Here is a 16,501-nt window from a genome sequence, read left to right on the forward strand (position 1 = left end):
AAGTTTGATATGTCAAACAAGGTTAAAATTGGTGGAATGGACAATGCAACATTCAACACATTTTATACAAATTGGTGGACCAAACAATTTTAATTAGATTCGTGAAAATATGATATTTCATTTAAATTTTTTTCCTTTGATATACGGAAAAGTAGAATCAATTGTGATATATACTAAGATAACATGCATTTAGTTTACATTCTGTTATAACCGACTATTATAATAATCTACACCCAAAACACAGATTATTATAACTCGACTATAATAACCTGCACAAAAAACACAGACTATAATAACTTGCACACCAAACACAAACTATAATAACCTACATTCCAAACACAGACTAAAATAATCTTTATCCAAAATATAAACTATTATAACCCACAAACAATAATAAACACGGACTATTATAACTTATTCAGCACCTCAAACGCCTCCATCAGAACTCATAAGAACTATAATGTTTTTTTTTTTAAAGTACAATCAAAATGAACGGAAATGAAAAACACCCTTGCTATCCGGATAAACTGAGATATACCGAAGTCGCAACGCCGAGCGCGTACACGGCAACCACAGTTCCGACCACATCCTTTCCGGACCGAGTCACGGCGCCGATTCCGGCAATTCCGGCAATTCCCACCGGAACTCGAAGCATCACTTTTTTTCCAACGTTCTTCGCCACAGCCTCTGCAAATAGTTCGATCGCCCAATGCTTGAACCGGATCGGGCCTAGGGTTTCGCCTTCACGGTCCGAGTCATCGCGATTGACGGCTCGGAGGGCTGAGTCTACCTGGAGGCGAGTCGGGGGAGAGGGAAGCCAGTTGGCGATTAGTGGATGCGGCCGGACGACGGTGATGAGGTGGTGAAGGTGGTCGGCGGCGGCGCAGAGTTGGTAGGGGAAAACGCCGTCGTATGCGTGCTGCGTTAGGGCAAGGCAGTGGGAGAAGGTTGAATTGCAGGCTAAGTCAAATTCGAGCGAGTTGGTAAGTGAGTTTCTGACTCGTTTTGAGGCTGATATTCCCATTATACTACTTCCTCGCTCTCTCTCCCCTCAACCAGTTCTGGTTTTTAATGACACTTGAATAAATATCTGGAAACGAAAGCCTTTTATATTTAAGTATAGTTTTCATATAGATTATTGTACTTTGATTGAAAAACTCTCTCTAAACCTTAAAAAAATTTCAATAAACTTCCAAAAAATTTTAAGAATACCCATACAATTAGACTTCGCTACATTCCATTCCACCTTCACTGAACTGAGTTTCTCGCAGAAGGGCGATATGAAATCTACACTAATGGGTAGTCTCCAATTCCATTTTCCTCAATTGGGTCTTCGCCAAGACCTCACGAACCCAAGCCTCCATTGTTGTACGGCAGCTCCACCTCCAAATATCATATGTGGCCTTAGAAAGGGCTTGAGAAAGCCCTTAGGGAGGTCAAGGGTGCCCTCCATTGAGGCTATTCAAGCAGTTCAGTCTCTCAAGCTCGCTAAATCCACCTCCAAAATGGAAGACGTTATCAATAGCAAGCTCAGCAGATTGCTGAAAGCAGACTTGTTTGATGCTCTTACTGAATTACAGAGGCAAAATGAACTGGAATTATCGCTTCAGGTATTGCTTACTCTTTTTTATCGTATGCAAATATTGCAAAAACTAGATATGTTGCCCTTAAACTCTTTTAGTGGCTGGCTTTAGTTATAATTATTGCACGAGTTGGAGAGTTCAACTCAATAGCAATGGTTGCTTAGAATTCAGGGTTTAGGGTTCAATTACAATGATGAGTTAAAGTTTGATGGTGTTATTGTAACTGTGTTTTTTCATTCGTCATCATTTTTTTATATCCATGATTGTTTAGGTCAGTTTACATGCACCTCAGCTAATTTCACGAGACAACTTGTTTGACTCTACAATATTTGGATGCAAATAAATTCGTAGGATATTAAATCCTAAGTAGATGGCCACCATGAAATTGAATATATGACCTCTTAGTCCTTTATCAAGGGGATGTTCATCATCATTGATTTTGTTTTAGTTTTTTCCTTTACAAGAACTACAATCGTTTGACATTCTGATGTAAAAAGTTTACTGGAATGATACGTCTGATTTCTCTTTTGTAGCCTATAGCATTCCTGTCACTTCAAATTTTATTTCATCTTAACTGAATTCAGGCTTTAGGTCTTCAAATTTATCCAAAATGAAGAATGGTACGAACCAGATTTAAGGTTGTATCATGGGATGATTCTGATGACGGGAAAGAACAAAATGATTGAAATGGCTGAAGAGATCTTCCATAAGTTAAAAAAGGATGGGTTAGAACCAGACATAAGAGCTTTTAATGAGATGATGGGAGCATATTTGCAAGTGGACATGGTTGAAAGAGCAGTTGAGACATATGAATTAATGAAAGCATCAGGTTGTACTCCAGATAAACTGACTTTCAAGATCTTGATCAAGAACCTAGAGAAATTTAGGGAAGAATTTGCTGCAGTGGTGAAGAAAGAATGTAATGTATATTTGGATTCGCCTGAGAAGTTCCTCAATGATGTCGAACAGAAATCGACCGCGAAAGGTCGAATTCTTTAATCATGGACTTGGTAAGTTTTGGGAATGTATTTTAAATAAAGAGATCAACGTCTTTTGGGATTTTGTTTTTTCTTTTTGGCTTTGGAATTGGAATGTTACTAACCAGGAAAATTTTTTAGAACTATCTTAATATCTATTATTCCCTTTCATTATTGGATGATTTTTCCTTCATTACTTGACACATGATCAGTTGATTTATTAATTTATTATTAATTTATTTTACAGACCCACGTAATTTTGACATGCTACTTTTGCTTCGAGTAATTAATGGAGGATACTAGAAATTCTCTCGTTAATTATGGTGGGCTCACTTTTGCACCTTTAATATAAGCTTGGGAGGCTTAGTTGTTACCCAATAAAAGTCAATACTTAATTTGATAAAAAATTTCATGGTAAGAATTAAGTTGATACAAATTTTGAAGTATATAGATTAATTATTACATAGTAAAATTCAAAATAAATTATTCAGTGTTGTTGAGGCGACCCCAGGCGCACGCCTAGGGCGAGAGGCAAGGCGGGTTAGTGCGCCTGTTGTGTTGCCTAGGCGAGCATCTTCAAAGAGGCGATTGCCTGGCGGCGCCTTGTTGCGCCTTCGTTGATGAAGGAGGCGAGTGCCTTTTTGAATATTTGTGTTTTTTTTTTTTCTTTTCTTCTTTTTTTTTTTTTAAAAAAAAAAAAATTGATTGACAGCCCATGAAGTCGATCACTTAACCTTTTGGATTCGGCTGCTTCCTTCAATTTTGCTTCAATTTCTTCTTCCTTTCAAACTTTTTGATTTCTTCTTCTTCCCTGAACGACAACCAAAGTCTCTCTACTCCACAATTTTGCTTATTCTTTTTGAAGGGCGTCACTTACGAACAGCTTCATCAATCTCGTCATCTTGCTTTTTATGATTGCTCCGTGTGGGTTTCGATTTTGGGTTTCAATTGTGGGTTTCTTTTGATTGAAGTTCAGAGTTTTGTGTAAAGGTATATTAATAATATTATATAATAATTTTTTTTTCTGCCCATTTATTTAACCTTGAGCAAAATTTTAAATAAAATACCAGTCTGGGGTTGGATTATGAATTCTTGAGCAATAAAATCTGTATCTGTATTTTATTATATATTTGTATATTCATACCTAGTGTGTGGGTTGAGATATTTCTTTTGCTGTTTTGCATTGTTTTCTGATAAGAAATGACCTTAGTATTTGTATGTTACATTACTAAACATTCAGTGGGTGGGGTGAGAAATATTATCTTAATTTTTTTCCAAGAAGTTTCATCTTATAATTTATGTTATTATATAATATTTGGATTCTTTACAATTTATTATCATTAATTTTTTAGGCTTTTTATGCACATATAACCTTATATCCTACCTATATCTCAGGCGTCGCCTTTTTGTCGCCTCTCGTCTTGAGGCAATCAAAGGACTTGTCACCTTGAAGTGCGCCTTGCACTTTAAAAACACTTTTTACAAATTCGAAAGTATAGAAAATAAATCGTTAAAAATTTAAAAATATAAGATTAGATTACTATGAATCAAAGTTTAGGGATTAGAGGTAAGTTTTTTTGTTGTTTTTTTTCCAGGGAAAGAACTCTTTTAACATTCCTTTTAGAAATCTAAAAAATCTATCGTCATTGTTTTTTTTTTTTTTTTTTTTTTTTTTGCATGAAAATTTAATATTATTTAACCAATTTTAACAAAAATATGGAATAACTTGAAAATTTCTTGATATTATAACTACAAGAACAATCTTGAAAGTATAGAAACTAAAACGAAATGAATCTTAAATACAATGACTAAAATGATATTGGAACCTTTTAACTTTTAAGTAACTACCACATAAAGACCATGGATGTGATACTCATCTCCCATGACCAAAATCTCCCAAATAAAATAGAAACTTCTGATGGTTTAAGAATACTTTTGGTCCTTTTAACTTTCATAAAAGTAACAATTTACTCCATGAACTCTAGTTTGTAACATTTTAGTTCCTGTATTTTTTAATTTTTAAAAAAATTATAACAATTTAGTTCATGTACTTTAATAAGTAACGATTAGTTCTTAAACTTCACAATCTGTAATGATTTAATCCCTATTATAAAAGATATTAGTATGAATTTAATGAAATTTCTTACACATGTAGATTGATAAACTCATCGTTAATCAAATTAATTATAAACTATAAAAACTAAGTCGTTATTTAATAAAAATAGACACTTAATTGATTAAAATTTGTACGATAGGGACTAAATCGTTACAAATTGTAAAATACAGAAGCTTAACCATTACTTAGTAAAATATAGAGACTAAATTGTTATAAATTTAAAAATACATGGACTAAATCACTACTAATTAAAGTTCGGGAACTAAATGGACTAAATTATCGTGAAAGTTAAAAGATACCAAAAGTATTTTTTAACCTAAAAAAAATGCAAGTATGTCAAGATGAACCATCCATCTTCCTTTTGATAGAGAAGTTCAAGAGATCTAGAAAAAAAGGTGATACTTTACTCCGCAAAATATAGTGAATCTACAAACAATTGCCCAGAAAATAGAGACGATACAAGGGATGATACAAGACAGAACATTTGAACCGTTTCCTAAAACAAGCAGAGCAGCAGAAACCCCATTTAAGAAAGAAGAGAAGAGGGAAAAATTGGTCAACCTTCAAATGTTAGTGAGGATAACAAAACCCATTCAGCTAATAAGGTGTCTGGGAGAATTGTTGAACATACTGTGCCACATGTATGCTCTCGAAAGCACCATCTCAAGCTCTTGATGGGTCCAATTTTGAGTTGGAACATGCTGGAGAAACATCACCAATTCTTGAAAATCAAGTTTCTGCAACTCTTCAGACCACTGAAAAGAAGGTAAAAAGGACCTCTAAGTTCTTGCCATCCTAAGCCAATGTTATAGCAGAAACAAGATCTACAGTGAAAATTGTAAACAGGAACTCTAGTAGGCAAAATTGGTATTGCCCTTCACTCCATTTTTCATTTGTTGAAGGGTTACTCAGAGAGATGAGAACCTTGGGATCATTCAAAGTGATGTAAACTATTCAAACCATTTACAACGATTTCCTTCCAAGAATTCCATCACTTATCATATCAAACTATCAAAATAATGTCCTTCCTGAGTTTAACATGTTAGACGATTAGATTGGATATCCTTACCGTCAAAAGAAAACTGGCAAAGATGTAGACAAGGAAATCTGGCAATGAATCCCCTTCCGCAAGATAAGTATCCCATAACCGGGTAACAAGATGGAAAGGAATCTGATGAGACAAAAATCAATAACATTACATTTATAACTGGTGCGAGCACAAAGTATTTAAATACTCTTGGCAGTTTTGATTTACCCTCCCATATTCAGTGAACTATCTTAATTACAGAATGTGATTTGGTTTTAATGTAATCCTAATGGAAGTAACTGGAGGAAAATACAAATGTCTTGGCATACCTCGCGTATCAAAAGACAGTTGAACCACCGAAAAGCAAATTGAAGAAATTCCAGACCCTGTTCCTCCATGTGTCTTGAAACAGGTTCTGGCCAAATTAAGGAGCACACATGATTGGTTAATAAACGGCTTACCATATCCAATATCTCTAGGTTGTAAGGGAGATCAATTAAGAAAATTCAAACAAATGACTTCTACACAAGAGTCAAGGCCAGAAAGAGAGATTACCATCAATCCTTCTAACCAGTTCCTTCAACTTAAATACAAGTCTCTGAATTCCCGGTTGAGCGAACGTGTAATGATCTTGCATACCATCAAGTAACTTAGAAAGACACCAGTAGCAATCTGCCTCGATGTTTGTGATCTTGTCAGGAGATAGATCAGAGATTGACCATTTCTCAACTCCACCTTCTAAGTATTCTGACAAGAAGACAACTAAAAATGGAGTAGCAAGATCATTTATTCCCTGAACGTATCCACTTGCAGGATGCCGAATAGCCCTGGGTTGAAAATAATTGGGTAAAAATTTGATATAATACTGATTTCTGCCAGCATCACTATACACATCAATAACCACGTCTTGCAATGTTCCACAGCTTGGTCAGTGTCTACTTGTAGAATAATTTAAAATATACGCCAATAAATAACAAAGTTTCCATAGTTCCTAATAGGAAAAGTACTCTGTATGTATGTAAATAAATAACAAAACTGATACTTCGCATGTAACTTTTGACCACATAAAAAAAACCTAGGTTATATTTGTAATCGTATCCTTCTATAATTGATTCCCATTGAAGAGATTTTCATAAGCTCCTAATGAGAAAATGGACTATGTATACAAACAAACAAATAATTTGATCCTTTGTATTCAACTTCAGACTACAATGAAAATATTAGTTAAATTTTCAGAATGTAGTTATCCATACAATAACATGGCTGAAAAAGTCTCCACTCAATATTCTATTGATGAAATAATATATATATTTACATTATTAATGAAACAATATCAATAATAATAATAATAAAATAACTAACAAAGATATTTGCCACTTGGTATAAAAAACAGTTTATACTAACAAGTGACAGGGGAAGGCAAGGATAGTGTCTTACCAAGTATAGAGAATACGCTCCAAAGATTTCTGAACTTGTGCTTGTTGAAAGAAAGCAACATCAGGTACAGTTCTAGGACAGTCAACAGCAATCTAACAAGGAAACCAATTTTCAAGGATTGGTAAAACTAGAGAACAATATTATTAAGTTCAGCACTAACTTGTGGCAGTCATTACCTGGCGGAGCATGTTTATCTCATCATCAGAACGTTCAGTATCAGGAATGTCATAGAACTGTGCAACGCTGTCAAGATACTCAAGCCTCTTTCTTCGTAGAACTCCCTCCTTTCTATCTGAATTAGGTGGTGCATAGCCCTGTTGTCAGTGCATATTTAAATTGTGGACAAGCAGCTAAAGGATTCTATCAGACAAGTCTCTCTAATTTTCCTTCTAAGCAAGCTAGACAACTATCAAAGTCGTAAATTCTAAGGAATCTGGTGAAGAACATTCCTAAATAAGTTTGAAAGGACGCAAAGAGAATGCCAAAATAACAAATTGCTTCCTCTGTTCAATGGCTTACAACAGTTTCTGAAAGAATTCATGAGAAATAGGCATTATTTCTCCCAACACCCGTCTTACTTGTTCTTTATCCAATCAACAGCTTATATTCAGTTTCACTACTGTATCCTTGAAAATAAAAATGGCTGGCTCGACATTCTTTTAAAATGATGGTTGAAAGGTAAAGTTAAAGACTTACAGTCAAATGCTTCAAGAACTATTCTACAGTACGTATAATAGAAAAACACTAAAATGCTGAAAAGTGAAGGTCTTTGTTAGACCATCAATCATGGGTAAGTGTACGCTAGGAAGGGTAAAAAAGAGGAATGTTAACTTCTACAAGATAGTAATATAGGAGTGTAACTCCCGGAAATAGTTCTTTAGGTTGGGATTCAAGATATAAGTAGATAAGAACATGTTGTTTAAGGAGATTAGAAGGAATCTAAGTGTAACTGCTGTAACATGTTAGATAACTCCTAATAGAATTAAGATCTGAAATATAGTGAAATGTAAAGGAATTACTATAAGACAACCCCAGTAGGCACTTGGAACCTTCCTCTTGAGTGTACACACCCAAGCCCTAGATTACTCCATAAAATTGTCTACCTTTACTCACTCACCCTCCTATTTATAACAAGATTCCCTAACTAACTTCCTATCTAATTACCCTTATACCCCTTACTAATACCCTACTAATATATTCTTATCTAGGTACCTTACACAGTGGTAGGAAGGGTAGATTGCCTTCTAAAATATACCAACAGACAATTTATAATGTGTGTTGGTCTATAACCTCCCTCTGGGTGTAGTATCTTTACAAATACCTATCATTTTTTTGACGATTTATAGGATCTTGTATTTTATACAGCCTCAAAATGAAGATCCCTCCACAATACCAATGCATGCTCTTTGATTTACCTAAATTAGACGACACCTAGTCACCTCGGCCATTATGCAGTTTTTGTGTTCCCTTTCAGTGAAGTTTTTGTTTCTTATTCAAAAATAAAAATGATAATAATAAAGGACACAAAAAATGAGGGGGGAAAAGACCTTAAAGTAGATGTCAAATATCAGAATACCACTACATATCTGATGGAGCTTCCAATAGCACATCTTGCATCCTTTCATGGTCAGGTCACTCAAACTTGCACGAAAATATTTGGCCAAAAATTATCCTCTTCCTCCTTTGATTGTTTCTCTTTTGTAGTTATCCATGGGCTACATGTGAGCATGTGAGTATGTGACTGCTTCACCTCAATTTCAAAACCCCGATGATCAGCCCCCTTCATCACTAAATGGTGTTCAGATGTCCACTCAAAAGTAACTTGCATACAAAAGCCCATTAGTTGAGAAAATTCGTCCTTCATTTAAATCTCTTCCTTGATAGTCTATTGGACAATTGGTGCTGTGTGATACTTCTATTCTAGCAACTTTCTCTGAAGTTGCTCCAACTTTATGAGAGGTCAAAATCTTATCTTCCCAGATCAATGTTGTTAAGGCTTTCATCTTTTTCATTTCTTATCTCCAAGAATTTTAATTAGCTTAAATTTTTGCCTCCAATCCATCCAATCATGTTTCAAGTACTGTCTTCCATGGTCAGAATTGTTGTTGTAATACCCTTTTGTGAGGAACCAAAAATTGAAGTAGGAAGGAAGAAAATGCAAGGTTCTTTGTGTAACTGTAGAAAGAAAAACACTAAGGTTGGTATCTTACTTAAGAGGACTATCTTTCTTCGACAATTTCTTTTAACTGAATGTTTCCCTTCTGTGTGTATCACCTAAACCACGCTATTTCTATCCTCCTAATTTTGACTACTACACTTCCTTCCTTCCTTCTTATGCAACCTACCTATCCCATTTACCACCCCATATCATATCCATTCACTCTTATACTAATTAAACCCTGATGTCTAACATCCGCCATAAATTTATTTGGTTAAAGTAATTCATTAATAGGTGTTTCTTTCATCCCAAATCATGTTTGCATATATCTGATTTCTTCTTTTCAAAAAAAATAATATAATAAGGTAACAAAAACTCTTATTACACTGCATTCAGTTGCAGACAATAAATGGTTTCATTCTTTCAAGAAAACATCCAAATTCAGCCATTCATCCAACCTCAGTAAACCTGAATCAAGGTTTTAACTGGTAGCTAGTTGGTTTAATTCTTTTCTACATGTTGCAAAATTGGCATCGGGGTCAACTAGACTCATTTTTCTATGTAATTTCAAAAAAAATGAGAAGCTAAAGGCATATGTTCTACAAAGGGGACCTCAAACAGGTAAGAGAAGTTAACGAGATGAACGTAAATTCACATATAGTATTACCAAATACATTAACAACAATGTAAGGATAATGCTTTTCCAAATGCTTTTCCAATGCATTATTTCATGTCTTAATATCATCTTCCTCAACGAGTATTTCCTCACTAAAAATTGTTAGTGTTGATATAATAACCCATCAGCTAAAACTTTTGGGATTAGCGATTGTTTATCAAGGTACCAAAACAAGTCTTTACGCTTGAACCCCAACAATATCATTTTCTTCCCGTTAATATTTATAACCACTTATAGGATTTTATGTAAATTTTCAACCCACAAGTGATAGGATGTGTTAAGCTATTGATACAAGATTAAAGTTACCATAGCCCATCAGCTTAAGCTTTCGGGTTCAATAGTTATTTAACAACAAACAACATGTGCAACATTATCTTGCACTGCAATATGATCCCTCACAGGTCAAAACAAAAGTTAAGGTGAGGCAAGGAAAGTTCAAGAGTCTCTTTTTTATTTTTGAGTTTGGAGAGTTTGGTTCTTAAAGAGCAAACAAAACACTCACAATGGAGTAATCACATAAGTCATAAGAAGTCAATGGTATTTCACTCCAGTGACGAGTAGTAAGAAAAAGAAAATATTCAAAAAGAATTAGGGAGTACGAAAATTTAATTTTTGACGTAATTTACAATAAAGGAAGATTGATAATAACTCATTAGGGTGTAAAAGTGATTCTTAAAAGGTGGTTGTATGGTTTTAAAGTATTCTAAACAAGATTGTGTTCCTTCTTGTGGCCATTTTTATGGGTGTTGTCGAGAAGTCATGTAGTTTCTGGTGTTTCCTGGAGACAAGCCGAAGGGTTCCAAACTGGCTCACCATCCGACACTCCTCCCCCCACCCAATAGGGGGCCATGGTGTAGATCCAACAAGAGGGTTGATGCTTGAGGCATGGGCCCCATCCCATCACATTCAATGCAAGCCCTTGACCACACACGCAAGGGAACTTAGTCATATGAGAGCATTATCTGGACCCACACCAAACATGTGATGGAATGAGATTTATGTTTCGAGTTTTAAAGTTTTTTCCCCCTTCTTCTTTTGGAAGTTACAATAGAAAGAAGACTATGAAGGGAAAAAAGCTCTTTGGGAAGGACGATTTAGTTTCTTATCTTTCTGTGGTTCATGAATGTCATCCATTTTGTTTCCTATTGGGGTTTTCTTAATGTTGTCAGGTTCTCCATTCTTTTTCTTTCAAGGCCGTTAGGGGCGTAATCTTAATGTGAGGTTGTCAGTGTGTAAGGTATGGTCATAATTTTTCACAAATTCAATGTAAAGCTCAGTTTTCCCAGGAAAAAAATTAGACTACAGCATTTTTAAGCTATCTGCAAGTATAAATAACATACAGAAACTCATTCTTTCATAAGAAGATTAAAAGAACAAGGAAGAATAGAAAAAGACGTAGAACGGTTGGGGGGCTGTTTGGATGTATTTGTAAAAACATGTTTTGAAAATAATTTTAGAGTATAATTTATATTGTTTCTCAATTTAAAAGGGAAGAAGTCCTGCTTCTTATCGAGCAATTAGAAAAAGTCAAAATCACTATAATCCAACTTACCAAAAGAAGCCTCCATATATTAGGGCGCATATATGGCGGAATGCCACTCCAAGCTAGTTCCCGCAACTTGTCTGCATAGAAAAAGAAGGAAAAAAATTTACATCCATGTGTTTCACTAGAAAAACTAATAAGAAACTACTTTTTAGAGTTGGCTATTAGCTTATTGCATCTATGACAAGTTGTAATAATAAGAAGATAAGCACCACAAGGCATTTCATGTTCCTTTACCGACTTTCAAATGTGCATATGTATCTGTGACTTCTAGAAGAGGGAAGATTATCTCAAACAATACACAAGCATACCTAGTATGATTGTTGTCCCAGAGAGCAGCTTTGTGAACTTCATGACCCTTGCAGAATCTGTTGCTCTAGCTCCCATTATTGGTTTTTGGACTTCTTTAGTAAGATCCTCAGTGTTAGAGGTTGATGATTTTGACTTATTAAGAATTGTATTATTATTTATAATCTGAACATCTTCCTATATTGAAAGAGAGCGTTTCACTATAATGCGCCTTGCCATCGAAAAAGAAGTTATAACAAAAATAATATAAAAAATGTCAAATCAGTTTCACCTCCTCAGATTGGGCAATGTGATTGCTTGTACCAGTATCAATATCGGACAAGCTCCTTGAATAATTCAATGACTTATCTGATACACTTGAGGAGTCAAGCACATCCGATCTTCTAGTTAGCAATACTTTACCAGGAATACTGCGGCCTTTAAGCAGCCTGCACCAGAGATTCCAGATGTGTGATTAAGAATTTAAGAAGAAAAATATAAGAATAAAATCAAAAGCTCAGGTTCATAGCATGTGATATCATATAAGCAAAAAAATTATGTTCTTAAGTATCCTAACCGTGGGATCAATTAGCGGCATCTACCGACTGTGGAAGCCATAAAAACAGTTAATGAAGAAATTTTAATCTTTAACAGACAACAGTCTCTAGCATAAGAGACATAATCGATAACAAAGTAGACTCCACCAGGTAACTTTTGATGAATTGGAGCACTAACAAAGTAACAACAAGATACTTATCCAACTTCCATTACTTAATTATCAAAATCCAAAGTAATTAGTATCTGATCAAATTACCAACCATAAGTGCCAAGGCTTGGACAATTGCCAAAGTTCCTAGATTAACAGCCCCAATATATATCTCAATAAACTGGCAATGTAAATTTCCAACTGCAATGCTCCCACACATTTCCCAGAAACCAAATGCAAAACGGCATCAAACGCAGATCGCATCTAAGTAAGCCACAGCTCATATAACAAGATCTACAGAACCCACAAACTTTTCCTTAACAATCTAACAGACTCTGAGGATCAAAAGCTTACAGAATTGAAGAACTGGAACCGACGCCCATGAAAAATGTCTGAAATTTATTGAGCTAACCGATAAATTAAAAGAGAAAAATAACCGAATTGGAGATCAAAATCTTAGTTGGGCAACTGGGAGTTGAAATCAATGAAAATGAAAGAAAAAGGGAAGAAGGAAATCAAAGATTTGGAAAGAAGAAAAATTGGGAATTGAGATTGTTACCCTTGAACATTTCTGAGGGTCTGATTGAATCTGGAATCGAGACTTGAGATTGTGCTGTGTTTTCGTTGTGGATCTTCACCGTCGAGACTGTTATTGCCACTGTTCTTCATGTTCGATCAACCGAACCATACTCCGTTTTCCCCCTAATATTTCTCTACCCCCGACCGGAGGTAGCAAATTATTGGTGAATTCCAATTTTGCAATTATTTTGTATTTTTAAGCTTAATCTTTCATCCTTTCCTTTCTTTGGTAAATGTAAATTTTTACTATTCTTTTAATTCTCTTTTTTTTGCCCCTTAAATATATTTTTTAACATTTAAGTCTATTTTGGTTTTTGGATCTTTTTGACTAGTTGAGTATTTTAATATTATTTTTAACAATGGGAAAGTGCATGATTCAACCATCAATTTTTTAAATAATAATTAGTATTTTATTCATTAAGGGTGTGTTTGGTGCACAGAGTTAGATTGAATTGGTTTGGTAAAATAATTGTTTGTGAGTAATAATTGTTTATATTTGAGTGCTGAGTTGAGTTGAGTTGATCATAATTGTCTGTATTTGAGTTGCGACATTGAATTGAGTTAGTTTAGGAAGTCTGTGTTTCGGGTGCAGAGTTAAGTGACAGAGCTCCAATTATATGGCAATATCAAAACAAAGAGAATAAAAAAGAAAAATGGGAAATCGACGGTTGAATCAGTTGAGAGTTGTTGTCAAGGTTGTTGGGGGAAGTTGAGGTTTAAAAAGAAGGAAGCAAACAGAAGGGGGGGATTCTCGAGAGTGGAAGTTCAGAAGACGCTGTCGTGGAGAAGCCATCGCGCTCATCATCTACGTCCACTAGGCGATCGTGTAGCATTTGGAATCGTATGGCAAAAGGTAGATGATCGTATAGTAACTGCGATGGCGATCATGTAATAGTAATAGCTCAGCGAACGTATAGGAGTTTGTGAGCGATTGGGGGGATTTAGTAAGCGATCGTTTAGTGATACTGAGCAATCGGGTAATAGATTGTAAATGATTGTTTAGCGTCTGGTAAGCGATCGAGTGATAAGTGTAAGCGACCGTTCGGTCTTGTTGACTCAATTCGTTTAATAAAGAAGTTGTTCATAGTTTAACCACTTTCTTGGAGATTATACCCCATATGTTACGTTAATAAAGAACTTCAAGAATCAGCTTCCTAACATTAAATTGGGTTGAGTGATGAATATCTAGTGTAATTTTCTATAACCTAAAAAAATATGCATTTCTTATAGGTTATTTTGTTGTTGTTGTTGTTGTTTTTCTTAACTTTTTGTTTCATTATCTAACTACACCTAATTTTCCAAATTCTTAACACTCAATCGAGATGTGAACTCAATAAATAAAAATATATTTTATAAGCTCCTACATGTAACTATTACACTAAATTTAGATAAAACATTATTATTTATACAATCAGCAACCCTATAACATATTTTAACAATGGGGGAACATACGGTTTGAACTTGCACAAAAAAATAAAATTGTCATTAGAGTATATTTACATGTTCATATAACATGGCCAACAATGAGCCGATTTCATGCATACAAAAAAAATGTTCATTATGATAATCAAGCTAGTCGGTCCAACCAAGTAGATGCAAATAATATTTCTTCCTACACTGTGGTGGGACTATAAAGAAGCAGTCAATCTTCTGGATCTCTGTGACAAGCAGGTATATAAGGATGACCTGATCATCCTCAGAAAAATCCCTCAATATGAAATTACTATAAAAGACAACTATTAAATACTACAAACTAATAATTTCCAAGTGGGTATTTAAACATACTTTTGTCAGTCGCATTTTTGTTTTTTTTTCCCTTTTAGTATATGATCTATCAAGTTGGTCGTTGGAGATGAACGACGTAGTTAATGGTTGGAGTTGGTCATCCAAGGTGATCATTTAAGTTGGCCAACGAAGGTGATTGTCGGCGAAGTTGATCATTGGAGGTGGTTTTTGCTTGAGTTGGTCGCCTAAGGTAAATGTCAATATTGGTTGTCAGAGGTGGTTGTCACTGGAGTTAATCTTCGAAGGCGGTTTTTATTGGAGTTGTTGTCGAAGGTGGTATTTGGGAAGTTGTCGTTGAAGGTGGTTGTTGAATTCTAGAGTTGGCCATAGGAAGGTGGTCGTTGAAGTTGGTCATCAGAGTGAGGAATGATAGTCGTCGGTGGTGACCGACAGATGAAGCCATTGAAAAAAATTGGAGAGAGGAAGAGTTGAGGTGAGTCAATAAAAATAACCAACACAACTCCCCCAACATTTAAAGTTGGTGGTGAAGGAACTTTTGTTCAAGAGAATCTATGAGCGGAAGCAAGATCTTTCCAAGTTCATTGTGAAAGAATTAAACGCATTCACAAACATACAAAATAGTTATGTATCTTAGAACAAATTACAACATGCTTTCTTAATTAAAAAAAAAAAAGAAAAAAAAATGAGAGACATACCTTTGAAGAACTTTTCTTCTGTAAATCTCTCGCTCTCGTGAAGAATTGAACAGCAACCCCTCGCTATCGTTCAGATCGCCTAGCCAATCATCTAGTAATCACGAACTATCTTGTCCACGCACAGCAACCCCTCGACACAACCACTTAGCAACCTTAGTATTCTCGGAGTGAGAATCCAGAAGGTGTGGGCTCTGTGTGAATTTGGTAGAGGGATGGAGGAAGGAAACGATCGAACTACACGATCAAGCAAATGGGAGAAGGTTCTGTCTATCGCATAGATTGAGAATACTTGATCATTTAGTAAATCTCGCTAAGCACACGATTGTTTAGTAAATCACGCTAGATCTTTACACGATCGTTTAGTAAATCAAGATCGTTTAGAAAATGTCGCTCTATCAAGTAGTCTCTCATAAGGCCTATTGTGTAGTCTCTTGTGAGTAAACAATTAGTAATTTCACTAATGAAGCGATCTCTTTACAAAAATGAAAACACTTTTCATTTTATCCTTCAGTTATTCAAAACTGAAAATAACCTCCTACCTTCATGGTTAATGGAGAAAATAACCAACCACAATTATCATATAATTGTTTAATAATAATTAATTTATCATATAATATTTATAACCTATAGTTTTAATATCACATCATATGTAATATTTAAACCATAGTTCTTTTCTCCTTTAATTAATATAAATCATATTTATATCAAATTCCTCCAATTAATGTATCTCATACATCATATATAATTGAACCAATTTAATTATATCATATATAATCAAATTCTCTCTTGTTAATTTGAACACTTCAAACTAACCCAAAAACTGATTCTCAACTTGAATCCATTGAGCTACCTAGGAGACCTTATGGACATGTAGCTTGAAGCTCCAACGGTATGTGAATAACTGACTGAACTCTTTAATTATGAAATCCACTATCCGTTAACTTGTCGGACACTCCACTAAAGATCGACA

At 34.9% G+C, this 16,501-nt stretch overlaps 3 protein-coding genes across 4 annotated transcripts; 1 reads left to right on the forward strand and 2 right to left on the reverse strand.

The window, feature by feature from the left end:
* Positions 1-354: 354 nt before the first annotated feature.
* LOC120070324 (uncharacterized) lies at positions 355-1,247 on the reverse strand. The gene has a single exon (XM_039022250.2). It carries the CDS (start codon positions 1,022-1,024, stop codon positions 515-517), a length of 510 nt encoding a protein of 169 aa, XP_038878178.1. The 5' UTR covers positions 1,025-1,247; the 3' UTR covers positions 355-514.
* Positions 841-2,734, forward strand: LOC120070323 (uncharacterized). Of its 2 annotated transcripts, none has more exons than XM_039022248.2 (3): positions 841-983; positions 1,272-1,610; positions 2,175-2,734. In XM_039022248.2, exons 2-3 carry the CDS (start codon positions 1,281-1,283, stop codon positions 2,580-2,582), a joined length of 738 nt encoding a protein of 245 aa, XP_038878176.1. In that variant the 5' UTR covers positions 841-983; positions 1,272-1,280; the 3' UTR covers positions 2,583-2,734. The 2 variants fall into 2 exon arrangements, with proteins under 2 accessions (XP_038878176.1, XP_038878177.1); XM_039022249.1 differs by having other exon boundaries at positions 843-983; positions 1,275-1,610.
* A 2,326-nt stretch (positions 2,735-5,060) lies between these two features.
* Positions 5,061-13,340, reverse strand: LOC120069991 (uncharacterized). The gene is made up of 10 exons (XM_039021840.2): positions 13,071-13,340; positions 12,098-12,254; positions 11,829-12,003; positions 11,527-11,597; positions 7,317-7,454; positions 7,141-7,232; positions 6,259-6,530; positions 6,033-6,118; positions 5,746-5,847; positions 5,061-5,431 (listed from the first exon to the last, which is right to left on the reverse strand). Exons 1-10 carry the CDS (start codon positions 13,178-13,180, stop codon positions 5,270-5,272), a joined length of 1,365 nt encoding a protein of 454 aa, XP_038877768.1. The 5' UTR covers positions 13,181-13,340; the 3' UTR covers positions 5,061-5,269.
* Positions 13,341-16,501: the final 3,161 nt, after the last annotated feature.

Source organism: Benincasa hispida, chromosome 1 (genome assembly GCF_027475165.1).
Source record: "Benincasa hispida cultivar pf3 chromosome 1, pf3_genome.v1.1, whole genome shotgun sequence".
Classification (NCBI taxonomy): Eukaryota; Viridiplantae; Streptophyta; class Magnoliopsida; order Cucurbitales; family Cucurbitaceae; genus Benincasa; species Benincasa hispida.